The sequence below is a fragment of the Pleurodeles waltl genome, chromosome 6, assembly GCF_031143425.1.
Source record: "Pleurodeles waltl isolate 20211129_DDA chromosome 6, aPleWal1.hap1.20221129, whole genome shotgun sequence".
Taxonomy (NCBI): Eukaryota; Metazoa; Chordata; class Amphibia; order Caudata; family Salamandridae; genus Pleurodeles; species Pleurodeles waltl.
Window position 1 is genome coordinate 1,700,096,975 of NC_090445.1, and position 13,884 is coordinate 1,700,110,858.

The 13,884-nt window shown below is 43.3% G+C and overlaps 1 protein-coding gene across 1 annotated transcript in view; it reads right to left on the minus strand.

The window, feature by feature from the left end:
- Window positions 1-13,884, minus strand: part of STKLD1 (serine/threonine kinase like domain containing 1) — a 193,346-nt gene that overhangs the window by 138,258 nt on the left and 41,204 nt on the right. Inside the window, exons 7-11 of the mRNA XM_069241796.1 lie at window positions 8,761-8,831; window positions 5,626-5,741; window positions 4,797-4,909; window positions 2,198-2,358; window positions 883-1,013 (exon numbers count right to left, since the gene is read on the minus strand). Coding sequence (XP_069097897.1) covers window positions 883-1,013; window positions 2,198-2,358; window positions 4,797-4,909; window positions 5,626-5,741; window positions 8,761-8,831 — 592 coding nt within the window. The remainder of the gene's footprint in view (window positions 1-882; window positions 1,014-2,197; window positions 2,359-4,796; window positions 4,910-5,625; window positions 5,742-8,760; window positions 8,832-13,884) is intronic.

Here is a 13,884-nt window from a genome sequence, read left to right on the forward strand (position 1 = left end):
TAGATAGTGCTCTTCCCCACATAACTAAGACCCTGATTTAGAGTTTGGTGGAGGGGGATACTCCGTCCGCTGTATTACAAAACCCACAGGCTATAATGTAATTGGATTATTGTAATACGGCGGACGGGACATGCGTCACGTTTGTGATGTAGTAACCCCTCCGCGAAGATCTAAATCAGGCCCTCACTCACTTCAGGTCAATCTTCATACAAGTAAACAGCTCTAATTCTGATTGTGAACTTTTTATTACAAGATATTATCGTTCCTTAAATTTATGAAAAGTGTCCTAAAATGAGAAATAAATATATACAGTCTGGTTACACAAGTGTAAATGAAGCGAGGTGTCACTATTGCGGATGGGGCTTGTTACTTACAATACTTTTGGACTAGCCCTTACTTAAACATGTCTTCCATGTTTGTATCACTGTGCCAGATTACCGTAAAGTAATTGTAAGTATTATTACATACATGTATAATGCTGCATTACCTTCAGGGTATGTCACTAGTTTACCTTTATTCTGAGAAGACGCCCATAGGGACAGAGCCATGGCTGGGGAAAGTGTGGCTATGAGATATACAGAGTGTCCTGGATAACGATGCTTTATACACAGCATTTGGGTGAACATCTCTTTACTCACCCGCCACATGGGTTATTTGGTACTAACATGATGGAGACAGAAACACAGGCTCTAGGTAGTTCACAGCTAGTGACCTTTGGGATCAATTCTGAATGAAGCCAATCAGTGAGTAAGCATAATTTTAGTGGATGACGTAGGTTACCGGATTACTGCATACACTGCTAGATTTTAGCTGACGCGTTCCTAACATAACTCTAGATACTTGAACCCATGAAGGCCATAATAAGCTGAACATGTTGCCTACCAAGAGTGCCTTCAATTCCACATTCTTGAAGTTCATCTTCTGCTCCCAGAGGCAAGTCTTTCTTCTGTCCAGATAGAGGTGACCCACACAGGGCCAGGCAGTCCTTAACGTACGGTAGATCAGCCAGCTCTCTGTACACATAAGAGAAGAGTCATGAGGCACCTGAGATATAGTCCACTAGAGTGCTTGGGGAATGGTATCTAGTTTTCCTATAGTGTGATTTTGAAGGTGTTGGACAGGAGTTGCCGGTTAGTGGTTTTGCTTGTGGGATTAGTAGTGGGAGGGTGATGCTGAATAAGATGAGGGAGTGGTCAGATGACGGTAATACTACTCCGGTCAGCGGCTGCCTCTCTAGAATCAAATCATTTGGAACACCCTTCCAGACTTTACAAAGGCTAACAGTTCCTCTACCACATGTAAAGCACCCATTTAAAGGCATACAGAATTCCCTAGGATTACACAATTATTGGAACAGTACATAAAAAAAGTTGGAATACCAAGTGCTATGTGGTCTTATTTAGAACGATATAGCATGAATGATTACTCTTCAGGATTATAACCTTCCAGTGCACATTTAGAGCATGTCATTCTAATTTAAAACCCTTATACAATAATGTTTGAACATTCCAGTGTTTCTTCACAATCTCATGCACCTGGACAGCAAACTCCATGAAAATGACTAATTTAAATTTAGAACATTCTTGTACAAGATTGGAATCTTTCAACATATGTTTAGTATATTCCATTTTATAATCCTGCTGACTCTATGATGACAGTTGACCATTCCAGGTTGAGAGGGAGCAGACACATATCACTTTCTTAGCAATATGACTGAGAAAACAGACATTGGGGGTTATTACAACTTTGGAGGAGGTGGTAATCCATCCCAAATGTGACGGATATACCACCAGCCGTATTACGAGTTCCACAGGATATAATGGAATCGTAATACGGCTGGTGGTATATCCGTCACTTTACCGTCACTTTTGGGACGGATTAACACCTCCTCCAAAGTTGTAATAACCCCCAATGTTTGCCTGACAGTGTCCACTGTAGGTGAGTGGACAGCATTAGGTTTTGGCTCAGAGTGGCCATCCCTGTATGATCCTCAAAAGGCTGAGGTCACTTACTTCTGACATCATCCCAGCTGAGAGGAGAAGTCAGACATCATTAGCCTAGCAGCAGCCATCCCCACTCGAATGACTTAAGGAAGGCAAGCGCCACAAGCATGGCTGTTTCTGGGTGGGAGGAGAAGTCAGACATCACTTGCCCAGCAGCACTCACACCAATGTGAGAGGAGACAGGTGTAACTTACCTGGCAGAGGCTCGTTCTTCAGGATTGACCTGCAGCATCTTTAGCAATACTTGGGACAGTCCTGAGTCGTACTGGCTAGAGTCCTCCATAGTCTTTAGTGCTTTCTTGAGAACACTTGGATCATGTCTCAGATCACTGAGCAGTGCAGCCATCTCTGTGTCCTGCATGCAAAATGAAACAGAGTAAAACGCTGCCAATGGGCCTGGTCCTTTGATAATCTAAAAAACAATTCTGGCTTGGGTTCTCAGCTTGTCTTAAGATGGCTACTATTTTTAGCAATGACCACTGTAGAACACAAGAGCTCCAGACCTTCTTTTTCAGATCAAGGCCCAGGGAACTATTACAGTGTGCGTTGATCTAATACAATCATCTGTATATGCAATTGTGTTCAAATTCTAGGTTTTTACATGCACTCATCGCTCCTACATGGGGACTTTGCCTGAGGTGTTCATTTGTAAAATATGTTGTTAGTTTCCTCTTGAGGTCAGTCCCAACAAAATACTACTTACAAATAGTCTACATACAGTAAGAATGCCTTAAATTTCAAAAGATAGAGTTGAAGGTACACTATGAGCAAGCGTGCCCTCTCACCTGTTGTGGTTCAGGGTTATCGCTGAATTATTATAATAGGATCCCCTGGACTTCAGCTCAAGTCGTCGAAGACAGTGCAAGCTCCCCAAAATCTCAATGTACCGCAGGCAGGCTTAGGTGAGTAAAGTGTATTTATGCTAGCTCCTTGGCATAGAGAAAGGACATCTAACTGCCCATTGACTAATACCCTCTGATCTCTCTGACTTTGAGAACTTTGCTTGTCAGTATCTTGGCATGGTTTGGTTATAGTATCATATCTTTGTGAGGTTTTCCGGTATATGTGGTGCAAGACAAACAAATGCTCTTAAAATGCATCCACAGTGGCCGCAGGCTTGTACTTACACAAAACCTGCACCTTTGGGCGAGTGTGAAAATTTGAATTGAGACCTTGCTTGGTGAATAATACAGATTAAATCCCCTCCACAGATGCATACAGTGGTACGTTTGTAATACATTTGAAAGATGACAGCTTTCCTGGTATAATTAGCAAGGAAACTTAAAGTGTTCAAAACAAATATTGCTCACACTGGTGCCTGTCTTGGTGAATATTTTATCAATGAGAAAGGTAAAAAGTGTGCTGGCCAGGCTCCTTTGCAGCAGCATCTTGGTGAGCATTCGGCCATGCCTCCACTTCTGGGGCAAGTGATTCGCATACCCTTGTCATATGTGGAAAGGGAGGCCTTTGGAGATTCCTTCAATGGGTGAAAAAAGATGGCAGTGGTAGAAAAAAGTGGCAGAAGCTTGAATCTGAGGGCTCAAGATGGTGACAACACTTTATCCCTGATGCAGAGGAGGCTTAGCGTTAGGCAGCTGGTAAGATTGTTCTGGAAGGGCCACAAAAGAAAGGAAAGCAAAAAGGGAACCAGAAGCACATCTGAGTATGTGCTCCCTGGTGCTCAGACCTGGGTTCTGAGGTCTGGGGGGGAGGTAAGCTGTGCAAGGTGGCTATACTGGAAAAAGAGAATAGGTCAGACAGACATAGGGCGACTTGCCCTGGGAAGCATGGTCAGTGGAAGAGTGAAGACAGATGTACCAGTACTTTCCAGACTTGAAGTTTACAATAACAAAAGCAAATATGCTCAAACAAGTCTGAACCAGTAACACTGTGTTAGAAACGATGAGTAGCCGTTTTGCTGGGAATTCACTTTCCAATGTAGCATACAATGTTAATTGTCTGAGTTACAATACTGTGCCAAACAGCAGTGCTTGGTTTGTCCAGGGGATGTTATGTTCTCTTTGGGGCTCCTCTACTCTTCCCAAGTAGACTGTAAGGAATCAACTACAAGGCTACTTAAGAGTAAACTAAAGATGATTGTAACACAGAGGTCCTATGTTAGTGAAGATACCACCACAGAGAACCAAGGTGAAAGAAAGACAAAACTATACCACAAAAGGCAAAAAGTCAATGCAGGAGGAGGATGATTCCCCCAAGGTTCAGAAATCAGAGGATTCAGAAATCAGAAGTCAGAAGGTGGGCACACTGCCTGCAGAGGAGTGGCTTGAGAGATATATGGTTAGAGACTGTTAGGGCAGATGCACCATGGCTGCTGAATGTGGAGCTTCTTGGTTCCACAAGGGAAGGGTGCTAAATCAGGACATACCATACATAGCTTACAAGTCTAAGAGGCCTATGCTCTTAACCCCCTTCCCCCTTATTGCCAGTCTCTCTCTTGACCCCATTTTTGTTAATTGTGCATTGCTTTTGGAGTAGGTTAACAAAGCTTACTTTGATAGTAGTCCAACTTCTACAAAATTATATGATAATATGGTTGGAAAGGAGTATGTGCTAGTTGCCTTCTCATGGGAACTGAACTTAATGATATGAACTGCTGTAATTCTTATGACTCAATTTTAATAATAAAAGCTAGAAAGGGGGATTAAAACAAAGAAAGTGATGTTCAATCCCACACCCTCTGAACTGGCCTTTAGTGTTGGGGGCAAACACAACTGAAAGCTGATTGGCGCAAGCAGAACTGCCCATAAGAGGCAGAAAATTCTTCTTACATACATTTAGCACAGGACAGGAGATCATCTCCAACAGAATGCAACCCAGGGACCAGATGTCAGACTTCCCGCTGAACGAAAACCTCAATGCTTCTGGGGACATCCAGGATTTGCACTCTGTAGGAATTAAATTTGTAACAATTATTGCAAGGACACAGATAAAATTCCAAGACTTTTAAACTAGATCACTGTGCACTACATCCTAACCATGTGAAAGATACAGTGAGGAATCCACATTGCAATAACAAATAGATGTTTATGCTGGGAAGGGCAATGAAACTAGTCCTATGTGTCTGTGTTGTTCACTGCTGCCCTTTCCTAAAAAGTTCCTTTTAACAGGCAGGTCATCTCCAATGGCAAAGTTAGGTCAAGTTCCACCGTCAGAAACAAGGTAGTTCCCCAAACTCTAAATGGGGCAGAGGTACCACACAGTTATCGGGCGGGGCTTCTGCTGTTTTTTTGGCAGACGCCTCATATCCGCTAGTCCTTCTATGACCCTTTAAATAAAAGTAAGTTGTTAAAGTTCAAGGGCAGGGTCTTTGTGAAAGGGTCTGCAGTCGTTCAGGTAGGCAAGAACAGGCAGGTCATGACAGGGCTCCACGTCCCTCCAGCTGTCCCTATGTCCTAGCTTCCAGTGCAGATCACACACAAACATTCTACTGCACCATCCACTCTCAGCAATCCAGACCCCTGCTCAGATATACAGGGAATGGGAACACATAGGACACTACATGCAGTTGTATAGTGTTAAATAAAGGTTTAAGAAAGGGATCTTGGGGAGGAAACATAAAAATTACCAGTAACCCAGCCAGGCACTAGCCCAAGTTTCCTACCTTCATCTATACGTATGTTTAGTTTCATTTCATCGTTCATGAGGGTCTCCACACAGAAATCGCCAATCACAAAAGACATCTCATCTCGTAACAGGATGTTACTGGGCTTGAGGTTTCTGCAGCAGAAAACAATGATAATTAACCATTAATCGCCATATAAAGCAAGCCAATGACAATGGGACCACAGATCGGCACAAGAGACATTTCGTCCCTGGACCATTGTGATCAAGCAAGCAATCCGGTAAAAGAGGCATTTACCTCATATGATAGCCTACGATAAATCACTAGAACAAAAACTGTAGATAGCCCCATTCTCTGTCTGCTGCCACCTGATCAATATCTGCAACATTTACCAGTGGCTTTCCTTCTCACCTGCCAGACTCTGACTGGTGCAGAGGTCTCCTGTAATGTGGACCCATTGGTCAACCTTACTTTTTAAACATTCTCTATTGTCTCATCGTGTGTGTTTCAGAGAATGCATTGGATGAATTAAAGGTTGTATGTCCCCATCGTTAAATGTTTGTTTTTCAAACTCATACCTTTAACTAAGCATTACAAATAGTGCAATGGGTGCTGGTTTCAGGAGACTGTGATATTATGACAGATATCACTGCCTCTGCACTCAGCTGAGACTCTGAGGGTCTTAGTATTTGTGAGGTTACTATAGGCTTTATTGTCTCAAGCAGGAGAGGCCAAGGGTAAGCACTAGTCCCTCTGGCCCACAGACAACTGAAGCAGTCAGTGAAGTAGCTTTCCCCAGGAAGCTGACAACTATAATGAAGCTTCCAGGGGTAGGCAAGCACCTACTGTCTCACCAGTAGGTCACCCAGCTGTATTAGACAGGAAGGAACCGCACATCTGTTTGGTCTTTAGCAGGCACATGGCATGTCTTGCAGCCAGTATGATCATCTTGTGTGCAAGGCTCAGCATGGCTGTGTACCAGGAAGGCAGGAAGTGTAGCGGTGGTTCTGTGAACAGGGGTCTGGTTACAGATACTTATCTCTGAGGTGAGATTCATCAGGAGAAGAAAGAGGGAAGGAGAGGCTGAGCTGTTTCAGGAACACAGGAGCTCAAGAACAGTAGAGGTACTTGTGAATGATGACCAAATAAATGGCCTTAACACTCGGGGAGGAAGGATAAGGTGAAAGAGGGCTTTAGCTCCTAAGCTGAGCATCCTTCACCTGGAGAAGACATGCCAATCCCTATATAAAAGCCTTTGGTTAAGTCAAGACAATCACCTACACTAGCAGCCAAAGCCGAGTTTGTCCCATCATCATTCGAAAAACTGTCAGTTTTCGGATGTGCTGCATACAGACGGAACAGGTAGCCCACAGATCCTTGGGTCAAACTGGTATCATGTTGAATTCTCTAGTTTCTAACGGTTCAAAACTGAGTGGTGCAAGACCACTTTCTTTGGAGAATAGTGTTCTACCTCACAGGAGTCTGCATTGCCCACCACCATATTCTCAGTGTTGTTTGTGTTTAATTTGATCAAGCGGGTGACCATTCCCTCTGCACCGTGTCCGTACAGCTTTGAAAACATGCAACTAATGACAGTAAACTATCCACCTTCCCAATAACATTTGTCCTCTGCATACAAAAGAAATCAAAAGCTACAGGACAGGATGAATATAGCCTGAGTCTCTGTGTAAACAATGAAATGTGTGGAACAGCAAGGCAGAGCACTGAGAAACACCACAGCACAAACAAAAGTGATGAAGAGAAGGAAGCAAGGTTGATGCATAGATATCAAAAGGACAAAAGGATTGTGGCCGGACCATTTAATTTGGCTCATATCAAGTGTAAGACGTTAATTTTATCTTTTCGTTTCTATTGTATTTGTTCACATTATTTGAGTGGTTTTGTGAAACTACTTAAAAACCTTCCCGCCAGTTTAGAGTGCTTTCAGCAGTAAATGAGAAAGTAGCAGCCTGGTGTACTGCATGGTGGGACACAGGTGAATGTCAAGTGAGAAGCTGGCCTTGAGATGGAGCTCGGGTTAATCCCTCCACAAGAAACAGGAGAGCCTTCAGCCATCTGACTAACCTCACATGGTCATCTACACATCTGAGATGGCAAGACGGGAAGGAGAATTTCAGGAGCAGAAGCCTTGAGTGCGTATGGGGATACCTGAGCTAACTATATTAGCTAGAAGGTTGTCAAACATGTATTTATTTGCCAATACTTCTGATTTTGGTGGCAAGGTATTCAAGGCACAAATGAGCAGCTTTGGAGACTGGAGACAATGATATGAAGGCTAAGCTTGCCACTATTAGGAGCCAATAAAGGTCTTTTAGTGCTAAAGTAATGTGATCAAAACAGCACAATTTGAAGATTATATTGGTTAAGTGGTTCTGGCTCTTTTGTATTTGGTAGATGGTTTTGATTGAATTCCAATATCAAAGTCATGAGGTGGCCACAAGCAAAAACAAAGCTTTGTTGATGCTTACTTTAGCTGTAAAGTGTGCGTTCCATATCTAAATTGCTTCTAGGTGCTCCAGGCACCTAGAGCTGTAGTGGAAAATAGTATGTTGCATCTGTTCTATGTTACACTGTTTATTAGAGCCATCATCAGATTGCATCATATTGCTTGCATGATAAGACATCACTGTTTCAATAGGTGTGGTTGCCATAGCCCAGGATTGCTTCCTGGTAGTCATGCAGGAGATGCAAACCTCCACCCATATTTCTGATTGTGAAAGAACTGGGTTGTCGGGCGGCCCAAGGGCATCTCATGTGGGCTCCCATTATCTGGCCACTGATGATAGCCTGAGTTGCATTACTGCATGCACTCGGTGTATGAGTTTGAGGTGGTACTACTGAAATAGTGAGCTTTTAGCTTTACCTTAAAGTTTATGCAACTGGGAGCATTGCAGACGATAGTTGGGGAGATCATTACATAATATAGGCCACAAGACTGAGAAGAGTCTCTTTTTGATCTGCATTTGATTGTAAGAATAACAAGAATGTCAGCTTGCTTGGGGTAAAAAGGGTGCTGAAGGTCAAGTGTAAAGTTTGTCTTGTAGGATAGTGTGTGACGTGACCTACCAAGGCTTTTGTTGTGAGAGTAAATGGGGGCGCATTCAGCGATGCACATGTCTAACATGAGTACCCTCATGCGCAGCACGCACCTACCTGTGAATAATGTTCCGCTTGTGAATGTGCACAAGAGCATCCACTGCTTGCCCCAGGAGCATCTGCACCACCTAGCAGCAGAAACAAACAGCATTCAGAATAGAGACAGAAATAATGATACATTTTTCATATTTTTTCATTGTTCACAATGCCCTACTGGGTGATTCAAGGAATCAGTCCAACCTTACTAAATAGGCTTGTCCATCTGCTGAGCACAACTAGAGGCAAACTAATAAATTAACAAGCCAAATAATCACTGCCATTTCTAGGGATGTTCTGCGCGCTTCATCATGTCCGTCTGCTACCCCATACAAAGGGTTGATTCACACAAAGAATAGGAAATGTACTCTATTGTAGGTTTCCTTCTATGTAGTGTGAATCACAGTCTGTGTATTATTTTAGAAAATCTCTGCTCCCAGAAAATTTGCAACAAGAACAAATGTAGTAGTGTAGCTGTTGTGGTTTACGTACCTCTTTTCTTGGCCCATCTTTTCCTCCTAATTTTCCACCTCCACGTTCCCCTCTTGGCTTTCCTCCTGTACCTCCTCATGATCCTGATATTGATCCTCCTAGTTCTGATCCTCCTCTCCTGATCCTTCTGGTCCTCCTGTTCCTACTATATTAGTCAGTGGCCCTGGTCACCAGTGTCTCAACCTCCTCCGCCTACTGTTTGTCCTCCTCATTCTCCTGGTCTGCCTCTTGTTCCCCCTCATCCTCTGTCTCATACTCCTCCGAGTCCTCCTTCTGGTCCTATTCTTCAAGCTCCTGGTCCTCATCCTCCTCCTCCTGGTCCTTAATTGTTCATCTTGGCCATATTTACTCTCCTGTTCTTGAAACTCTAGATCCTGACCTTTCTGTTCTTCTTGGACCTGGTCATCCTGATCTTCTCAGTCCAGGTCCTTTTTCTAGTCATTATCCTCTTCCAAATCTTGTTATAGTCCTTCTGATCCTGCTGTCTCTTGAGCTGGTCTTTCTATTCTTTATTGTCCTGGTTCTCTGATGCTACCCCCAATACTCATAGTTCTAGTTCTCCAGGTCTACCTGTTACTGGTCTTGACACTCCCACATGTAGTCCTCCAAGACCCGGTCCTGTTTGTGTCCCTTTTGGCCCTGGTTTTGCCACTCCTATGTGTGCTCTAGTCCTGTTACCGCTCCTCTTGTTCCTCCTATTTCTTTTAATACTAATCCTCCTGGTGCCAGTCTTTCTTGTCCTGTCTCCCATTGTCCTGGTCCTGATACTCTTGGTCCTACTTCTACGGGCTATGGTGAAGTTGACCCTCGTCCGCCTGGATTTCATTGTCCTCTTAGACCTAAGAACCACAGTCCCTGTGGTTGTTCTAGTCCTGATGGTGATCCTGGTCCTCCTGCTCCTCACCTTCCCATATGTCCCTCCTGGACAATCACTCACATTTAAATTTTTATTATTTAGTAGCTTCCACAATTTTCAGCTGGGCAGCAAATAATCATAGATCAATAGAGAGCAGAAGGGATCCCTGTAAACACCTCTTTTTTCCTTTGTGGGCGCTGAACACCAGCTCAAGCCACCTACTAAAACTACTGAGGATAAGGCACAGCTGGAGAGATCCATGTTTAACTAGCAAGGTTCAGGGTTTAGTAGTGGCAAGGTAACTCTGGCATTCAAGACACTTGTCGGGGAGATAAATGTCCATTCTCTGGTCACAGGTAAGAAGCATCATTAAATAGCAAATACGTTTAACATGCGTGTTTCATGCATTACATGTAGGTCACAGATTTGTCTATTATGTAAGATAACTCAGTTAATACTTTTGTTGCAGAGTTCCTTGTGTTACCCGACGTTCACGAGGTACTGTTCTGTTTGTATAGCTCACTGAGTATGCCCCACACCAATGAGCTTTATGTTACCTTTGTATCAAATATGTCTCCTCCAAGTCGTGTTAGAACCATGCAGAATGTTTCTCAATTTGTCAGTATTCTCAGGCTGTTAACATGACGTCTTTTTGTAGTTAAACACACTTACTAAATAAATGAGTATCATTGTAATTACACAGACAGATACACCTTGTGCGAGGCTGAGCTGGATAAGAAAGTCTCAGTGTCCTATCTGCAGCATGTGCCCTGGTGTTTACAACAGAACATAGTAGAAAATGCTGGTTCTGGCCTGCGCAGCAATATCTATCTATCTGGAATCAAGCACATATTCCCAGGGACCAATTAAGAATTTTGGGGCCGCTGTTTGGAACAGCTTTTAATGTCTGATCAAATTTCAGATATTTCATGCCCTCTTAGGCCAGGCCACCGATATTGCACTGGCCACTCGTCCCAATTCTAAACATATTTACATTTAATATTCAGGGATAGTAACGTGTGTTTTTAGTACTATAACACAGCAGCAGCTCACTAATATTACTTCAAATAGTCTCTGTGACACCCTCCCCTTTCTCATATTTGAGGTCCTGTTTTGATGTAAAAGAAACTTCTATTTATGCATGAAACAAACACAACATTACTCCACAAAATATCTGTTACAGACTCTCAAACATCATCTGTATTAAACAAAGTAAAGGAAAATGGTACTAAAATGATCTGTTTAGGAATTATTAAAGGTCATCAGGGCAAGACCCTCTGAAGAACTGAGCTGGGTCTATCAGGACCCTGGGCTAATGCCCAGTTTGCCCATGCCTTAAAATGGCACTGCATATTCCAGCTCAAACGTTTGCAATTCAGCAGGTATTTTAGGATTACACCTGGGGATCTGTAAAAGTCTTAGATTCCCATAAGTAGTCCTGAAGGTCAGTGGTGTGATCTATTTATGACCACGCAAAATCATTTTCATGTGCATAAAAGCAATAACATAGTGCATTTGCACTTTAGAATGTGTTCTTTTTCCATATGAAACTATCTTTCTTCATGGAGAAAGCTCTTCGCCTACACCTTTACCAGTTTAGGGCATGTTGCCTCATCGTTTCCACTCTGGATGTAGGACACTACCGTTATTGACACCAGTAAATATCCAGTTGTGTCTATTGGTGAATGGGCCCTTGAAACGGGTAAGATTAGATTAGCCACCTACTCACTTGTTTGTAGCTGTGAACACACCTACTAGGAAATTCCCACCATAGTACACTTTCCCCCTGTTCATGTGAGGAGATTTACTCAAAAAATATAAGTGCGAGCATACCTTCACACAAGAGAGAAATCTACCTTTTGAGACTACGAAACACGGATTTACAATGATGAATCAATCCATTTTTTCACCTAAATTAAACTCATATGCACTAATGGTTCTGTGAACTGGGCCAAGAAGTGTGTGTAGGAAATGACCATCTTGTGCATGATGTATGCCCAGAGTTTTGCCTTAACTGTTCTTGCTGACTGTAGGACTCTTTTCATTGGTCCCCAAGTCAGCCAGGTTCCATTCACAGTGGGGAGGAGGTACCTGCCCCAAGAAATGGTTTGAAGTGACCACAAAGCAAAGCTTGTTCTTTTCCATGGTCACTCCTATGGAGTGGGTACACAGGCTCTGCACAACGTAAGACGGGCAGAGAGGGGCACTGTGGGATTCTTAGCTGTAGGACAAATAGAAAATGCTGCAAACCTGGGTACGGTAAGTCCCTGGGACATTATACCCCATTGGTTAGAGAAGACCCATAAATCACTCACACCCACAACCAGGTGCCAGGCATAAATGTGGCATCCCCAGTTCCCTCCTCAGAACACTACTGGATCTGTGGAAGATCAGAAGAGGACTAAACCTTTGGTCTGAGACCTGAGAAAAGCCCTGAAGGACTGAAACGGTCCCCCTTTTGTACCCAGGACATATAAATAGACTTCAGTGGTTATAAGGCTGACCTTGTGTTCAAGCTACAGGGACACAACGAGCTACAAGAGGATTTTCCTGCAACTGCCTAGCTGACGAGTTCTAACTGGACATGCCCTGGACTCTGCTGGTGGCTTCTGCAGTAGAAAGTCTTGACCCTCGAGTGCTGTACTCCTCCTAACATCCTGAGAAACCTGGTACTTGGAAACGTTTCGGTTCCAAAATCCAGAATTGACTGGGACCTGTGCTTAATTTGTGCTTGTTTCCGGTGCTGAGCACCGGCACTTATTTTTGTGGGCTCCGGGGGCTTATTCTTCTGCTTCAAGCATTTGCTGTGAGCAATAGACACATATGGGAAAGACGGAAGAAGGGAAAAATGAAAAAGCGTCACAAAGGGAGAAAGTAGAAAGCTGCTAGAGTGATCTGAAGGGGCAGGGAATGGCTTTATATGGATTGAAGAGGCCAGAGATGGCTTCAGGATTACACCGCTTACGTATTCCGTGTTCCCACATTTAATTGCAGCAGCCGCGTGTTTAAGAGGAGGGCTTCGGGCACCGGCACATTTTTATTTACAAATTAAGCACTGACCGGGACAAATCTGCCAAGCGAGATGCATTGCCCCTGGGCTGAAGATTCATGTTTGCCCCGCTCTGAGCTTTGCTACAGCACCAAATCCCATTAAGTGATACTTCACGGAGAAAGTATACGGCCACTTGGAGCCCTCTTCGGCTACAGCCTTGCCCCTCTGGAGGTTTCGGAGCTCCAAATAAGTGAATAGGTGCCAACATAGAAATCGTCACTTGGTGAAGGCTTCAAAAGGATACGGTCATCAACAGACCTTCTTTGGGCATAAAATTTGACAATCTCTAGCTTGGGGCTTTGCTTTCAAAAGTCAAAGTCTTCACAAGGACCTTGCTTGATGGCTAGCTTACCTGGTGGAGCCATTCTCATCCACAGCCTGCTATCTTACCACGCTGTAGATTTTGGACATTTCAGATGCTAATCCCGAAAGTAAAACTTCCGACCAGGTCGAACCTGCTTTTTATAGCCAACCTGTGCTCTATCACAATTGGCCTCAAATCACACATAGGTCCTGTTCTACCACAACTAGTTGACCGTGGTTGGCGTTTAACGCTTTTGCCACTTCATTTAAAAAATTTAAAAAATATATAACTCTGGTACACCAAATTGGATTTTTGCCATTTTGGTGTAATTTTATTTAATAAAAATTACTCTTTTTCTGAATTGGCTTTGGAGTTTTCTTGTGTTTTGTTCAGACTTGTTACTGTTTTGGTACTGTATAAATACTTTACACCTTGCCTCCA